This window comes from Camellia sinensis, chromosome 2, assembly GCF_055761805.1.
Source record: "Camellia sinensis isolate YWXY chromosome 2, ASM5576180v1, whole genome shotgun sequence".
Taxonomy (NCBI): Eukaryota; Viridiplantae; Streptophyta; class Magnoliopsida; order Ericales; family Theaceae; genus Camellia; species Camellia sinensis.
In genome coordinates this window covers 41,836,611-41,853,709 of record NC_138962.1, presented here as the reverse complement: position 1 = coordinate 41,853,709, position 17,099 = coordinate 41,836,611, and the positions used below count along the sequence as shown (strand labels likewise).

The 17,099-nt window shown below is 30.8% G+C and overlaps 1 protein-coding gene across 2 annotated transcripts; it reads left to right on the top strand.

Moving 5' to 3' along the window:
* Positions 1 to 9,556: 9,556 nt before the first annotated feature.
* Positions 9,557 to 16,681, top strand: LOC114305825 (uncharacterized). Of its 2 annotated transcripts, none has more exons than XM_082914209.1 (11): positions 9,557 to 10,021; positions 11,022 to 11,072; positions 11,176 to 11,231; positions 12,468 to 12,520; positions 13,177 to 13,210; positions 13,342 to 13,423; positions 13,520 to 13,544; positions 13,998 to 14,050; positions 14,137 to 14,274; positions 16,057 to 16,123; positions 16,417 to 16,681. In XM_082914209.1, exons 5-11 carry the CDS (start codon positions 13,183 to 13,185, stop codon positions 16,654 to 16,656), a joined length of 633 nt encoding a protein of 210 aa, XP_082770335.1. In that variant the 5' UTR covers positions 9,557 to 10,021; positions 11,022 to 11,072; positions 11,176 to 11,231; positions 12,468 to 12,520; positions 13,177 to 13,182; the 3' UTR covers positions 16,657 to 16,681. The 2 variants fall into 2 exon arrangements, with proteins under 2 accessions (XP_082770335.1, XP_082770336.1); XM_082914210.1 differs by having other exon boundaries at positions 16,076 to 16,123; positions 16,417 to 16,506.
* Positions 16,682 to 17,099: the final 418 nt, after the last annotated feature.

The following is a 17,099-nucleotide window of genomic DNA, read 5'->3' as shown; positions in this document are numbered from 1 at the left end:
TATTTAGATTTTTATTTATTTAAATTTTAAAACTGTACTTGATTTGATTTTTTGGGTCTTTAATAATCAGAAATTATCTAATAGTTTGGGAACACCATGGCCATGTTTGATTTGTATTTGTGAAATAATTTTGAAAATTAATTTTTTGAAAAGAGTTTATAAAATTTGAAAATTTGTTTGGTTGTATGTTTGGAAAATAGTTCTAGAATTTTGGATGATTTAATTTATTTTTTATTTTTTTTGGAGTTCACATCTTTTTTCCAAATTTTTTTTTTACTTTAGTGACTTTTTTTCAAAATTATGTCAAATTTTTTTACTTTTCCAGTCCGTCTTGGCAAGACGAATCTAAAAAGTACATTTTTTCTTGAAATTTTTTTATAAAAATTGAAAAAGCCAAAATAAGTCCAAAAAGTGCATTATTTTTTGCTTATTTTTGTTTTTCTTGAACTGTTTTTGGAATTTTTTTTTAAAAAAAATTTAATTTTTTGATTTGCCTTATCTAGTTAAATCTAGGAACTTTTATGAAAAATTTTATAAAAAATTCACTAAAAATGAAAATAAACCCAAAAAAAGTCAAAAAATAAGAAAACCCAAAAACAAAATCAGTGGTATAGTTGGATCCAGTCCAACTTGAGATAAGAGTTTGGAAAATTTGAGGCCATTTGGATTATCAAATCAATTTAATTTTCTTATGAATTATATATATGAGAGTTTTACAAAATGAACGATTTGAATAATCGAAACGAGACTCGTTATGGGTCTCATGGACCCTATAATTTTCTAAAGTTGAGAGGTGAAATTGAGAAAGCCCAATTCTCATTTATTTTGGTCTTGTTTGGAGAGAGAGTTGGGCTAAAATAGTCCACTAAAAAGTAAAATAGATTAAAATAGTCAATAAGATAAAAAGTCACATCTAACCTATGATCATTTTACTTTTTCTTTCACAATCATCAAATTAATTACAAAAAAAAAAAAAAAAAAAATCTACTAACTTTCCAAACATAACTTTTTTAGTCAAGCTAAACTAGTCAAAAAGCCAAATAACCAACTAAGAAAAAGAATATGTAAGCCAAATAGTCAGGCTAAAATAGACAACTTCCCAAACAAGGCTTTTGTAAGGTTGTGTTTGGAGTATGAATTTGGAAAAGGAAAGGGGAATAGAAAATGTATGTGAAATGTAAATGAAATATAATTATGTTTCACGTATATTTTACACACTTTTTATCTTTTCCTTTTCAAATCTCTACCTAAATTCATAATGTAAACACATCATAAAAGAAAAAAGGATATTTTTGTCATAAATGTGAGGGGAAAAAAATGATTTGTAAACAAAAAATACATACAAAAAGTTTTACAAAAATAATGTAACAATGACATTTTAAAAATTATAAACCCTTTTAATTGTCTTTTTTTTTAATTTTATATTTGAAATGAATGAACACAAATATGTCAGGTCATTCTATATGGATTTATTATATAAATTTTTTTTATTTATATATCACCACTCAAATAATAATAAATGAAAGAGTTAAGTGGCCAAATTTTTAGTGAGGATAAAGTGATACAGATTTACTTGTTTTTTTGCATGAATTATTTCAGGAGATACACAACTCTTACCATTTATATACTCATTGCATAGAAGAATGAAGATGGGGAGGTTGTGTCAATTCTGGCCCGTTTGGTGTAACTGTTAAAATAAATTATAAATTATAGTTTAACAGATTACAGATTATGACTTTAATCAAAAGCAATTAATCTATTTAGTGTAGCTGTTGGATTATAAATTTAAGTTGATGAGTAATGTTTGTTAAATAAGTTGTGAAGTAGCGTTTTCAATTAACTTTTATTTTTTTTATTCACTATTTGTCTACATTTCTCATTAAAAAAAATAATAATAATCTATAGTCTATTTCGGTCTTTTTTTTATTTTTAAAAAAATAAAAACAAAAAAAAAATCTAAGATTATAACCATAAATTAACATGTTCACCAGAAGCTGATAATCAGAAGTAAGGGTGAGCAGCTTATCAAAATTAGTTTTTTTGAGTTAAAAGAAGTTATTAGAATCAGAAGTTGTTTAAAATAAGTTTAACCAAACAATCCAAAATAACTTTTCCAATTATAAAAGTTATAAGTTGGCTCAAAAAAACCCAAACAAACACTCCCTCTATATTGAGCGTACTTTAATTTAGTTTTGTTAATGACAAGAAAATTGACAGCTAATAACAAATAAATTAAGATATATTTGTTGTCCCAATGGAGGGCTTGTCTTAAATACTAATGTGCAATTTGAATTCAAAGCCATTATTAAAAGTTGCTGCTAATGATCTTAGTCCCCACTAAAAGATTGTGATCTTTTAATTAGTCTTAAACAACCAGAGTTATATGTTAATCCCCACGTCTATGTTACACCATAAGATATTTAATTAGCGATTAGACTGAAATTTGGTAATTACTTTTTTAATAACTTCTTTTAATTTTTTAGAATTTATAAAAGTTGATGTGTTTAATAATTGCAAAAATTATGAAAAAAGTTTTGTGCGACATCTCAAAATTTTAATTTTTGTGAAAAATTATCACACTACCCTTAGTTATTTAACTAAAAACAAACAAGTGTTTTCCTTTTGAGGTTGTAGACCCACCCCCACACCCACACACACACACAAAAACACTATTGAGAGGGTAATTTTTGTGAAAATTGGGCAGAGCTGGGAGATAGTCATTATGGTCCACAATATGAAGGGCTGAGTAAAAAGGTCGTAAAGTTACTCCGGCTCAAGAGATGTATAAAATTACTCCGGCCCGAGATAAATGTAATGTTACTCCGGTCCAGAATCGACTTGGAGTTAGACCGGTTTCAGAGTTAGTCCGGTCATGGCGTATTGTGGTTAGAACGGTCAGAACCTTACTACTCGGTAGCTCGGTCTAAACACATCATGGTTAGTACATAAGAGAACTGAGATAAGGTGTAGCGAAAGTAAGAACCGAACTAAGGATAGTTCGGTCTACTCTGCGGCTCAGCATAGCCATGATTACTTCGGTCAGGTAGGAGTTCGGCCATGGTAAAAACCATCTCACTTGGTTTAAGCAGTGAGGGGGTGTTGAAGGATAAGCATTATCTTTCAGGAGTATGAATCCTAGGAGGACTCTGCATGGAGGAGTAGAAGTCCTACTAGGATTATGCCACGCGAAATCTATAAAAGCTCACAAACATCACCTTGGGAGAGGTAACACACAACTTTGCTTTTTGAATACACGGAGCTTTTGTCTATTTGTCAAGCTTACTGACTTAGGCATCGGAGAGGTTTTCCGGCACACACCCGCCGGTTAGCTCACGTTTTAGCTATTGCTCTAAGATTTTTGTGAAAAAATAAAGAAAATAAAAGCATGCTAATGATTAAGTTGGAGAACATATGTTGTTAATTTATTTTATAAAAAGCATTGAATAAAACAAATATTAGTATAGAGATAAAAACTGAGGTACTAAAATATTGCAACAAATGGAATTTTATTACTATGATTTTGTTGCATAAGACAGGCCTATAATTGTCATTCGAGAGATTTGTGAGGAGCCCTTGCATTAAGAAATTTCTATCCTCAATGGTCCCTGTAATGAGAGGATTAGCACAACATGAAGAAGAGAAATGTCAAAATATGATAAAAGAGTTGGGCTTTACAGAATTAAGTTTGTGATAAATCATTATAATGACATTATGAGTAAAATTGTGAGATTTAAATATGCGTCTTAATCTTTTTTTCAATAAGAATGTTTCATTGCCTAAGAATAAACAGTACAAATACTATACATCAGTCCTAAAATTACTTATACCTTTTTCTTCTTTTTTTTTATTCTTGAGATTTAGATCTCGTTTGGCAAGTGACTTTTTTAGTTCAAAAGTCAAAAAATCACTAAAAAAACTAAAAAGTCAACAAATTATACCAAAAAGTCAAAGATTTCATTTTCTCTCTACTTTTTGCACATCTTTTCGTAAAAAGTCGAAAAGTCATCCCAAACATACTAGTTTTTTTTACATTATATTTTAAGAAAAAAGTCAAAAAGTTACTAAAAAAAATCTATTCCCAAACGAGACATTATTTTTCTTTTTGCATATCACACTTAGTCAATGAATCTGAATCTTTAGAAATCAAGAATTAGAATAAATTTTAATTGACTAGAAAACTGATGGTTGAAATTTGAATTTATGATGTTAGGCCTAGAAAAAAATTAAAAAATAAATTCAGTTGTTATACAGAATAATAATTATTATATAATTAAATTATTGATTGAAAAGCAAAAACGGTGTCTTGGTGGAGTTGGTTATCACGTCAGTTTAACACACTGGGTGTGTTTGATTGGACGGACTGGAGAAGAGGAATTAGAATATATCGAACTTGAGTCTTGGGATTGTAAAATCCCCGGATTATTTGGTTGGATTGGATATCTATCTTGTGTTTATTTTTTCATATGATTAGATGTCTAGAAAGAATTAATTTTAGTAAATCCAATGTTTGGTTAGACGGATGGATAGGATAAATGAACAAAATACTATTTTACCATTTTTTAATTATTTACTAAGTAATAGCAATATTAAACATATCTTAATATTTTAATTATTTTTAGCTAGATTAAATAAAAATTTATTTAATTTTATTTTTTACAAAATTAAATAAATTTATTTTTTTAAATTAAATAAATAAAATATCAATAAAAATATATGTTATTTTTTTAATTAAAATTTTAAATAAATTTGTTTTAAAAATAATAATAATTAAACAATGAAATTAAATAAAACATCTATTAACATTTAAATAATGAAATTAAATAAAATATAAACAAAATTTTAAAATAAAACATCAATAAAATAATTAAATATAATACATAATTAAATAGTAGATGGTCAAAATGGTCATTTTATCACCTAATCCTAACAGTAAATAATCCCTCCAAAACTGTCCCACACCCCTCCTGGGATAGTATAATGCCCCATATGGGTGATCAGAAGTTCGGCCGGACTCCATATCTGGCGGACTAAAAAAAAAACAAACGATGAACTACACACTCTTTCAAATAAACAATCCGAATAATGAATAATCTCTCCCTAATCCCCCAATCAAACAAACCCAGAAGGTCTTCACGAGTCCGGGCGACGCCACGGGAACCTTTTTAATTTTGTGTAGAACACAATTAAACGATGTCGTGAATAAAGTTCCGAATGGGCTGGGTCTCTTCTTACTCATGGGCTTCCTTCGGGCAAGCTTAGCCCATATGGGCTAATTTGGGCTTTAATTCATTGTCTTCTAGGGAGAACAATTGAAAAGTTTTATTAGAAAAATAGGTGCACCAATAAATCAAGTTTCAGTTTGAATTGTTATTAGTATAAAATTGAGTTTTTTTTATTTTTTTACCAACGTTTCATAAAAAGTGTTACTAATTACTAATTTTTGGTGACAATAACAAAATTTGTCACAAAAAAGGCGTCACTAATTTTTATTTTTAGCAACAAATTTAGAAATTATCACAGAAAATGTCACTAATTATCATTTTTTGCACATATTTAGAAAATTGAAACTTAAATATCACTATTTGTCAATTTTTAGTGACAGATTCATAAAATCACTGCAAAAAGTCTTTTTAGTGAGAATTCTGACATATAACCAACTTTCAACGATGAATTAACAGGACTTTTTGGTTTATAAATATACTTGTAGGACTTAAGGGTATACATATCCTTATAATATAACCAGTGAGTAATTATCTCCTTTTTTTATTAATTTCAAAATTCATTAGAAAAGTAAAAAGAAATTACAGTACAAAATTTCGAAAAGCATCATAAAATTAGAATTGCATATTGAATCATGAAAAATAAAAATAAAAAGAAATTTTATTTATATACATAATTACATCCATTATGATTATGTTATTAAATTATATATATATATATATATATATATATATTTAATTTCATGAAAATATAGTTAACTAATTTCACAGTTGGCGTGCTACTTGCTTAGTTCAAAAAATAATAAAAAACAGTATCGATTATTGACTATATATTTATATACTTTTCCCATGGAAGTCTAAAATGTCTATCCTCTAAATTGCTACAATAAAAACTCTCCCAAACCCATATATATGTGTATATATACATATATATATTGGCAAAGCCCCACTCCATATGGGAGAAAATTAATATTATGTTTAGTTGGGAGATTTGAGGAGAGATTTGGAACGAGAAATGAAAACAAAAAATGTACGTGAACTGTGAATAAAATATACATACATTTCACTTATTTCACACACCTCTTCCATTTTTCTTTCCAAATCTCTTTCAAAATTTTCCAACCAAACACAATATAAGAAAAAATTAGCTATCAGTGGTATCATGGAAAATATATTACAAAATCATAGAAAAGTTTATGTATGTAATTATTAATGTGTATAAAGTTAACCACTTCTTTGTAATTTTTAAAACATTCACTGAATTAAAATTTCTCAAAAAATTGTGTGAAAAAGGATTCTCTAGACTTCCTAGCGCTTTCACATGTTTGAATGTTTGTGATAGTGTTGACTAGGTAAATAAGATTCTATGGCTTCTATTAGATAGCATTTATTTGAGACAAATATTGGGTCTAAAGTTAAAAGTATAAGTAGGGACTATTGCTATTAGGAAAATGTTTGAGATCTCAAAAAAAAATTTTACAATTCTACTTATAATGATATGTCAAAATATGTATTAATTTTTAATTTGATAAACACTCAATGATTGTGTGCTCAATTCCCTTATCACATCATTATAAATGAATTTATAGATCAAATATGTGAATATGTAGCATTGCTCATTGCTATTATTATAATATCATATTGAGATGAGTTATGGTAGGGAAACCAAATAATTTATTAAATTTTTTATCAAATTTCTCATATAGATGTGAGATCAACACACATATGAATTTATGTAAATCTTACACTTATATAAAAAGTTTAATACAAAATTTAATAAATTATTTGAAATTCATTGCATTTTACTATTGAGATTCATGGTATCTTGTGGGTAGGCTACTTCCTTTGAAGTTGGTGAAGGGCTGATCTTTTCCTCACATCCTTAATGTGTTTCAAGAGAGCTCATCACAAATGCATTAAATTTTTATTTATTTATTTATTTAATTTTCTTTTCAATCGATACCCAATAATCAATCATCAAATCCAAAACCAACAACCACACTTAGATATATACAACTTCATAATTAAAGAGAAATAAATATCACAATTATTAAAAAAAAAATTCCATAAGAATTTTAATCTATAAATTTTAAGTAAATTTTAATAATAAAATAAATGGGGGGTTTGGTGATAGCCCCCTTACTATCTAATTTGTCTTTTAAAATGACAAGAATTATATAAGTACTTTCAAAACCCCCTGATATTTTAAAACTTGTTTCTTTTACTATATTACCCTCATATCTATCAGCTCTCCTATTAAGCCATCTTCACTATGTATTTCAGAGTAAAATTTTACTCTGTATGAAAGTAAAATTTTACTCTGTATAAAAGTAAAATTTTATACTCAGAAACTAAAGTAAAATTTTACTCTGTGTAAAAGTAAAATTTTACTCTGAATAAGAGTAAAATTTTACACTCTGAAACTAAAAGTAAAATTTTACACTCTGAAACTAAAAGTAAAATTTTACTCTGAAAAACAAGTAAACTATGAGACTCTGAAGCTAAAAGTAAAATTTTACTCTGTATAAAAGTAAAATTTTACTCTGGTTCTGTCAAATGAAAAAAACAGAGCAATACTCTGGTTCTATCAAATGAAATTAGATCATTCACAGCCACTGTTCTTCTGTTTCTTCACAGTTACTTGCCTCTTTCGTATCACCTCTTTGGCTTCTCTGTTATCTATTACATATACACAATCCATATTGCTCACTAACGACACAAAAATTTATCAAAATCAAAAACAATTTTGCAACAAAAAGTTGAGAGAACATAGTAACAACTCATCAATAAATCAATTTAAGAACTTAACAACACTATCCAAATGAAAAATCTCCCCCTCACACACACACACACACAAACACACACATATATATATGAAGAATCTGAAGAACTGTGTTCAAATATGAAAATTTTGAACAGTCGCGCAATTCGTCTCTATACTCTTTCACAATTCGAATTTTTGATCGACGAAGCTATCATCAACGGCAAGAACATAAACTTCATGAGAATTGGAAGGCGATACGTCGACGTCGTCGAAGCTTTCTCTGATCATCTCCGACGATCTCTTCCACTGCGAAACCTATGCGCCATTCAAAGAAAATTCTCTGCAACTGAGAGTGATTTAGGTATATTCACAGTTTTGGTTGAAATCACGAGAGCTTCGAACGAATCCAATCCAAACCCTAGGAATGGAAGAGAGAAGGAAAAAAGAGTGGAGAAGATGAGGAAATTTAGTTGAGGGTATAATAGTCTAATAAAATATTTAAATAATAAATTTTGTCTTTTATGCAAAATTTAGACAAAATTTTATAATTATGAGGGGGTTTAGAAAATATAATTTTTTTCTTAATCCTTTTAACAATAAAAAGAAGGTAAAGGAGATTTATAGTTAAATTTCCCTAGAATAAAGTATATGATGGAAATGTGGGAATAAAGTACAAGTGGGAACAAGTGCATCAATCCCTATGAATTTGTTCAAAAAAAAAAAAAATCAAGCACCTATGAAATGGGGTCACTGCTTTGTTAAAGGCACAATAGTAATTGTTGTGTCTTAATTTGAGGTGTATTATAGGTTTATTTTTATGATCCGAACCATTCATTTTGTAAGATTTGTTGAGTACTTCATGCCTACCCAAAATCATATTAATAAGATATCAATAACTATATGATTGATAACCAAAAAAATAAACAATAAGTTTTTTTTGAAAAATAACATAAAAAATATGAAATTCAATCATATAGTTATTGATATCCGATTAATATGATTTTTGATAGGTATGAAGTACTCAACAAATCCTACAAAATAAACGGTTCGGATTATAAAATTAAGCCCATAATACACCTCAAATTGAGATACAATTGTCACTGATGTGCCTTTAGCACAGCAGTGACCCATCTCCTTCTTTTGGGACAATTTTTTAATTTATTTTTGGAACATGAAGGATTTTTGAGTTGATCAATTAAATTTCTATAGAAAGTTTCCATAAATTTTGAGTCAATCACTGGTTGATAATGAACGGAGAAAGTTATATACATATCTATAGTATCTAATATTAAGAACTGACCTAACCCAAACATGATTGAATTGTCTAACAACTAGACTCAAAGTCGTAAATATAATTTTTTTTTCTACAGTAAATATTATATCCTAATCTAGCTTAAATATGACAAGAAGAGAGGAGATGTTAATAATTAAATTCCTTGTTTGGGGATTTAAGATTTTAGTCAAAAAGTTATTATAAGTTATCATATCACTCTTTCTATTTTTTTTTTTTTTTTTTGCATATTTTTTTTATAAAAAACTAACGAAAATAGCTAATTCTCAAAAGAAGTCACTACTAGAAATATGACTTTTTGCGTCTATTTTTTTGCGACTGATTATTTAACCGTCGCAAAAAAACACTTTTTACATTAAAAAAATCACAAAATCATTTAACCCAATCGTGTTCTTAAAAAAAAAAAAAAAAAAACTTGAACTATCTCTCCCTTTATTTCCCAAATTTGTCTCCAACGGTGGTGTAGCTCATTCATTTCCTGTTGTTGCCTTCTCTCTCTCTCTCTCTCTCTCGCTTGAATCTCACTGTCCAAATCTCTCTCGCTCGACTAAATTTGAATCTCGATTGAATCTCACTCTCACGTGGTGAAGATTTGAATCTCGCATGAATCTCACTCTCGCTTGATGAAGATTTCGATCGGACGTGATGAAGATTTGAATCTCGCTTGAATCTCACTCTCACATGATGAAGATTTCGATCGGCTGTTGATGAAGATTTCGATCGATTCATAATCAAGATTCATAATCGGTAAGCTACTTTCTATGTATGAATCCAACTCTTTGTCTTTCTGTGTTGTTTCATGCCTAGTTGCTGAATTTCTGTGTTGATTTATTCTGAATTTCTGTGTTGATTTCGATCGTTCTTTAATCTGTGTTGTTGATTTATTAGGTGATTCATCTTGTTTTTGCTAATTTAAAGTTATACAGATAGATAGAGACATGATTTCGGTGATTGATCTTGTTTTTGCTAATTTGTTGGCTTATTTCTGGTGTTTTACCAGATTCTATGAATGAATATTAAATATAGAATATTAATCAAAAATTGATAAATAAATAAAAATGAATATGATAATAGGACTGACATCATTTAAAACTAGAATTTAGTGTATATTGCTCCCACAAGGACCAGTCCTCTATAAATTCTACCAAGAAAGCTTTAGATTCGTTCACATTCTCTCTCTATTAGAAATCAGTATTTGGACAAAGCTCAAGCCTCTCAAGTGGCCAAAGGCTTTAAAATTAGGAGTACTTACTACAACTTTCAAAGTTTTCAAATGCCAATCTTCATTCTGTTTGATCTCTCTGTTCTTCTTCTTCATCATCATCATCATCAGTGCCAGCAATTGCAAATGAAGAAGGTAACTAATTAAGCCTTTTTTAAAGAAGGCAAAGTTCAGTAAGCTCCTTTTTTAATTTGCAATGCCAAAAGGATTAGTAATTTCTTTCCTTCACAACATTTGAGAGAGGCAAAACACTTTTTATAGAGCATTACACACCTCAAGAATTGATATTATTTCATATGATTATGTATATCACTTTTCATCTCTTTAGGTGGTTACTGAAGCCTTAAGTTGAAAATAATACCAAAACTGCCTCAGGATTAAATAGTCATGAAGGCCTATAAATATGAGACTAACGCCCATAACTTTTTGATAATATATATATATATATATATATTATATTGGTGCTATAGTTATGATGCTTTAGGCAACCTTGGTGCTATTGAATTTTTCCTCTGCTTTGTGCAGCGTTTGAAGCAAGGATGACTAAGATCTATTTCAAGCAAGAGCATGATTTTGGTATGTACTGGTCTTTTTTACTGTACTCCACTTTGTGTCCTATATCATTTGTCTGTATGGCAATGTTGATGTTGGGTGCTTAATATTTTGTTCCAATTTTCAGAGAAAAGGCGTGCTGAGGCTGCAAGAATCAGGGAGAAATACTCAGACAGAATTCCTGTAAGAATAAAATATGTAATTTAAAATTTTGGGTCTCAAATTTTGTTTTCTTCTGCATCCAATGATCTGTGAATAACTTGTTCTTTTTGTTCATTTTCTTTATCTTATCACATTCACTATGACTACATCACAGCTACAATGACAAATAATACTATTATTTTAGACTTTTAGTATATTTGGTTTTTCATGATCTGATCGGCATTATCAAACATAGGGGGTGTCTGGTGCAGATTATTCAAGCAACTTATAGCTTATTTTAATTTGAGAGTTTGCGCTAGACTGTTTGATGCAGCTTCTGCTTACAGTTTATTTGGCAGAAATAGCTTAAATAAGTTGAAAAAATTTGATTTTTCAGAAGCTGAGGGAGGGGTGCTTGTAGCTTCCGCTTTCTGATTATCAACTTTTAGCTTAAATTAATCGCCACTAAACACCCCCATAATACAAGTTTCCTTTTGGTGCCCTGTAATATGAAATTTGAAGCATTTTAGAATTTAAATAGCTCAATGTTGAGAACTCGCACATTGTGTTATGTTCAAGTAATTCTTGGTTTAATTGGATGTTTGTATGGAATTTTGGCTCATGATTGAGGAGTTTGGTTGAGACAATTGGGTTGACTCGACTAGAGTCACTTTAGTTGATTGATAAAGTTTGGCTCTATATAGCGTAAAATGTTGTCTGGTCTTGGTTATTTAGTTGGTGTATCCATGCAGTAATGTGGTTAGTACATGTTGCGGCCTTTGAATATACTTGTATTTAGCTATAGACTGTAGTGCATATGTATGCTGCAGATTTGTACTATGCTTTCTAGTGAATGCCCAATTTTATTTATTTATTTTGGAAATTTAGTTGCACTTTCTAAAATCTTACTTTTGGAGCTTTAATGCATTTGTCAAGCACTGTAATACCTTGTGTAATTTAGCAATTATATAAATGTGTTAATTTATGGAAACTTTGGTTTCTAAAAAAATGAAATTGGTTTCACCTCATTTGGTTTTGATAAATCATTCATAATGTGGTTACTGTTTCATAGATTCGTTATTGGGTTGATGAAAAGTATGCCCAATCTAGTCCCCATTGGATGGGGGTTTGGGAGGGGTAGAGCAGGTGGTTCTTGTTCCTGTTATATCCATAGTATGTGAGATTCATAGGATTATTCTTCTCATTGGTTTACGTAAATCATCATCTCAGTAAATAATAAATACATGCTTCTTTTGATGTTTACCTCTTGCTCTAAAGGTGATTGTGGAGAAGGCTGAGAGAAGTGATATTCCTAACATCGACAAGAAAAAGTAAGTGAAGATATTTTCAACTTGATACCACATTCCTGTTTAGCTAATTATTTTGGTAGTATTTATCCTTTGTTTGTTTATCACCCTTATGCCAACCATAGTTATTACAAGTGAATTACAAGTTGTCCAAGTTTGGCATGGAAATCTGCAATTGCTGGCACTGATGATGAGCATAAGTTCATAAGTTCTAATTTGGGACCAAATTAACAAAATTAGAGTCTAAAGTTGCTCTTTAAAAGTTTTTGTTGTAGGATAAATTTCAACAAAATTAGAGCCAAACTTCAGCAGTTTTTTTTTATTTTATTTTAAAAAAGTGTTTAAAAAAAGTTTTTAGAAACATTTTATCAAATTTGACAGAACATTTCACAGTAAATCTATAGTAGTTTTCTCAAGCTAAAAGGTAGCTTTTTGGAAACAAGAAGTGCAGTAGCTGATTGCAGCACTGCAGTGGGGTCTCTGAGCCAGAATTATTGAATTCTCTTTTGGATAGAAAGCTTTAATAACACTGTAGTGGTCAGTGGGCTATCTTTGGGCATGTCTTATGGTTTAAAAAACACTAGTTTGGCATCTGATAGCCTCTTTCACTTCAGATATTAGGTCTATTCCAGACTTGCATAGATGGATATTCTCATCTCTGACGATGATTTTTTTTACAGAAACAAATGCTATTGTGCTTTAAATATGCAAAAGGTGCGTTTTCCACTGTGATTAACATTTATCAATATGCGGATTGCTAAAGCTAAAGCATGCTATCTTTTTATCAAATGGTTGATGGTTATTTTGAAATATAAGAGAAATTTGTTTTCATGTGTCCCCTTCAGATTTAAATTATCGGCATAGGAATGCTCAGATGGCGAGCCGGGCCTCAGTAGAGGTTCATACTCTCATCTATTTCCGGAAACGGTACGTGTACAGACCTTTTTATGCTCTCTCTCTCTTTCTCTCGCTCTGTCTGTCTGTCTCTTTCTCTGTCTCTCATTATTTTCTATCCCCTTGCAGGCCCACGGACACAGAGGCCAGAATTGTAATTTTCTCCAATTTTTTCCTTACTGGAAAGTAGAAGTTGATATTAGAAATCTGGTTTCTTACCCTCGTACCTTTTCTCATATTCATTCAATTAGAAATTGGACTGCTGGCTATCAATTACCAAGTGTTAAAACAGCATTTGATCCTTGATTTTCAATGTGTGGACATTTTGATGTAGAAGGATTCATGCATCTTTATCCATTCACCCATTTCTATTGCTTAGATATACTGATTTAAGCCACTATTATCCTTTGTTAATCATAGTAGAAGAAACTTTGGTGTTTTTCCTTTGGCTTTTAAATTTTGAGTTTTTGATGAGTTGTTAAACCTTTCTTGTCCTAAGTGGAAACATGCTTTTAATAAAGATGTTTCAGGCCCTCTTTTCACAGTGGTGACGTTGACTTCTTGATCAGTTATGCTAGTCCTTACCTCCCCTGTTTTACCTCAACAGGTGAATCAGGGACTTACCGTCTATGGAAACAAAGGGAGCACAGATCAGCATGCGTGAGTTTTTGTTATCGTGTAATACTTTTTCATATGTCTGCAGCAGATTTAGACCATGATTAAGCCTTCCATGTCCTTTTCTACAGCTACATCCAACAACTGAGGGAGGGTGTGCACAACTTCTTTGCAACATTCATTGAAGTGCTTCGTGATAGGCCCCTGGCCATGATTGGGAGCTTGAACCAGGTGTCACATGTGGTGACTACCTGTTTGGAATGCTACAGGTTCGTTTTTTGATATCCGTTTTCTAGTGTGATATATTAAGATTGGATATGTGCTCTATGTAAATCAGTATATGCAATGTGATTCATGGCAACAAGTGCAGATAATGGCTAAGTGACCACATTTATAATCTTTGATGATACATTATTTGAGAAGGGGAAAAGCTAAAGCCTGACTTTCTGACCAAAGGCTTCACGTTTCATTAATTTTTAGGGTGACTTGTGAAACCTCTTTGGAGGCTCTGAATATAATCTTGACTACCCTCTAGGATTCTGATGCAAGACTGACCTCCCTAATCCCTATAGGTTTTATATTGACTGAATCATTTCCCTTTGAACTTTGGATGTGATGACAGGTCATTAGCTACTGATTAGCCCCTAGAGGTGTTAATGAGCTTTGTGATGAATATTCAATCTTTATCTGTTTATATCCACGATGAGTTATAAAGTATAGACTCGAACCATTGGTCATTAAGCACCCTAAATGTCTGATTTATTCACAACAGTGAGAACCTTACATCCCATTGGTTGTTACTTATTAGGCATACTATAAAATGTCTGCTGCATGCACAACAGTGCGAACCTGCCATTCCATAGGTTAAGTACAGTGAACTTTTGGTGCATGCGTCTTGAAGAGAACCGACCGCTAGATGCTCCTCCTGTGGATAATTTCTGTAGTATAATTTATCCCTAGAGCATATCATATGGACCAAATCTGGTACTGCAAATGGGCTTTCTTCAGACTGTAATCTGATTCAATTGCAAATGGGTTTTCTTCAGGGACATCATTTACCTAGAAAGCAAGTAACATGCATATGCATAAAGGGTATATCATTTGCTGTGGAATGAGTTCAGACAATCATTGTCTTGATCCATACATTTTAATGAGTAGTTATAATTATCTGAGTACAGGTTGTCACACAATGGAATTTTAATTTATATCACAATTTTTTTCTTTGTTATGCTAGAATCTTATTCAAAATACGAATGAGATAAGACTGGAGTTATAATCCTTCATTTTTTAGGGGCTTGGCTCATCTAAATGACACCTCAAGAGGCCTTGGAAATTTGATTGGGCTGCAGGCCTATGAACCGAATACCGAGAGAGAGCCAAGTTCTGTATGCTGATTGACCCAAAAAATAGTGGCCATGTTTACTGAAAATTTGATTCCAAAAGTGATAGCAATAGGCACTATTGTTAGTCTATACAATATTTTAGTGCAGCTGCCTTTATCCCCATCAATGGTAACACAGACTTCTTGCCTAACATGAAATCAAAGCCTTTTGAATTTGTTGCTTTTTAAACTTGGTTGCATCTATAAGTCTTTGTTTAATTGCCACTTGCAGATTGAGTTCAGCTGTGGTGATTCATGACCATCATTTACTATACTAACACTTGTTCCACATTTGGACTTCATAGATTTACAGCTTAGCTATTATCAAATTTAACATTAAATTTTTTCGATCCATCTAAGTAGCAAAATTCAAATTCCCTTATTGATCAATTACTAGAAGCGGGTCAAATTCGAGAATGATTGTCTTGATGATGGTCATACCAGTAGTTATTTAATTTTTTTTTCCCTTTTGTTTATTTATTTTTATTTTTTGACAACTCCACTAGTACCTGTCACATGCTAGTAAAATTCTATAGACAAATTTTAGATTAGCCAGATGTTTATACATTCTAGCGAAGCTATATACATACCTTGACAGCTGCACATTAGCTTATGTAATTTTAGTTATAGTATGCATTTGAGATTCTACTCTTATGTGCTATATTGACAGGAAGTTCCTTAGCTTTCAGGTTGATAACTTGGAATTTCTGAGGGAAATGAGGATCAACCCAATAAAGGTTGGTTTTTTTAATTTGGCAATAGATTACACTAGTAGTTCTATTATACATATTATAGTTCCCGCAATCCCTCTTGTTTCACTTGTTTTTGTTCTGATAACCAGAATTTTGGTTATATTTTCTAGTCTTTCTTATGTTCATCTGACATAGAATAATTATGTGTGCGCTTGCTTACACATGCACATGCGCTCCAAAAATTAACCCCATGAATCTGGAAGGACTTCTGCTCTCACCTTTATAGTGAAATAATTCATCTTTGTTGCTTGTGACATTTTGGTTGGCATCAATTATAGGTTGCCAAAGCATTAGTGGAAGTGTTTGCTGAAATGATTTTGATGAATATGGGTGCAAGGTGTTATGCCAGTTCATTGATAGAGTGGAGAAACACCCGAGCAAGAAAATTGATGAGAAGATTGGCCAGTTCTAGATTGTATTTTTTTCATAAAAGAACTTTTTTCAAGTTTTTAGTTGTAATAACTTTTACATGTAGCTCAAATTTTGAGACTCAAATAGAATGTTCAATAAAACTATAATGCTATACTGTCTGAATTCTTGTCATTGTTATTCCTAGAGTGCTTAACGCTACACTTTCATTTATTTATTTTTATTTTTATTTTTAATTTTTTGCGACGGTAACAAGATGGTCGCCAAAGATCATGTTAGTGTTTTTCTTTATTTTTTGCGACGGCAAAATAACGGTCGCCATAAGTAGTTTAGGTGGTCGCAAATAATTTGCGACCGTTGTTTTGCCGTCGCAAAAAGTATTTGCCACCCCCATATTTGCCACCCCCATTTGCCGTCGCATGGGCCGTCGCAAAAAGTCTTTTGCGACTGTTTTTTATTATTTGCGACGGTTTATAGCGGTCGCAAAAAGTGATTTTTTTAGTAGTGAGTATTAGAATCTTATCCGCTAGATCAATTCAGTTGCTTAAAGTGGCATAATTAGATTTTGTTTTAAGTTTAAATTTATAGTAAA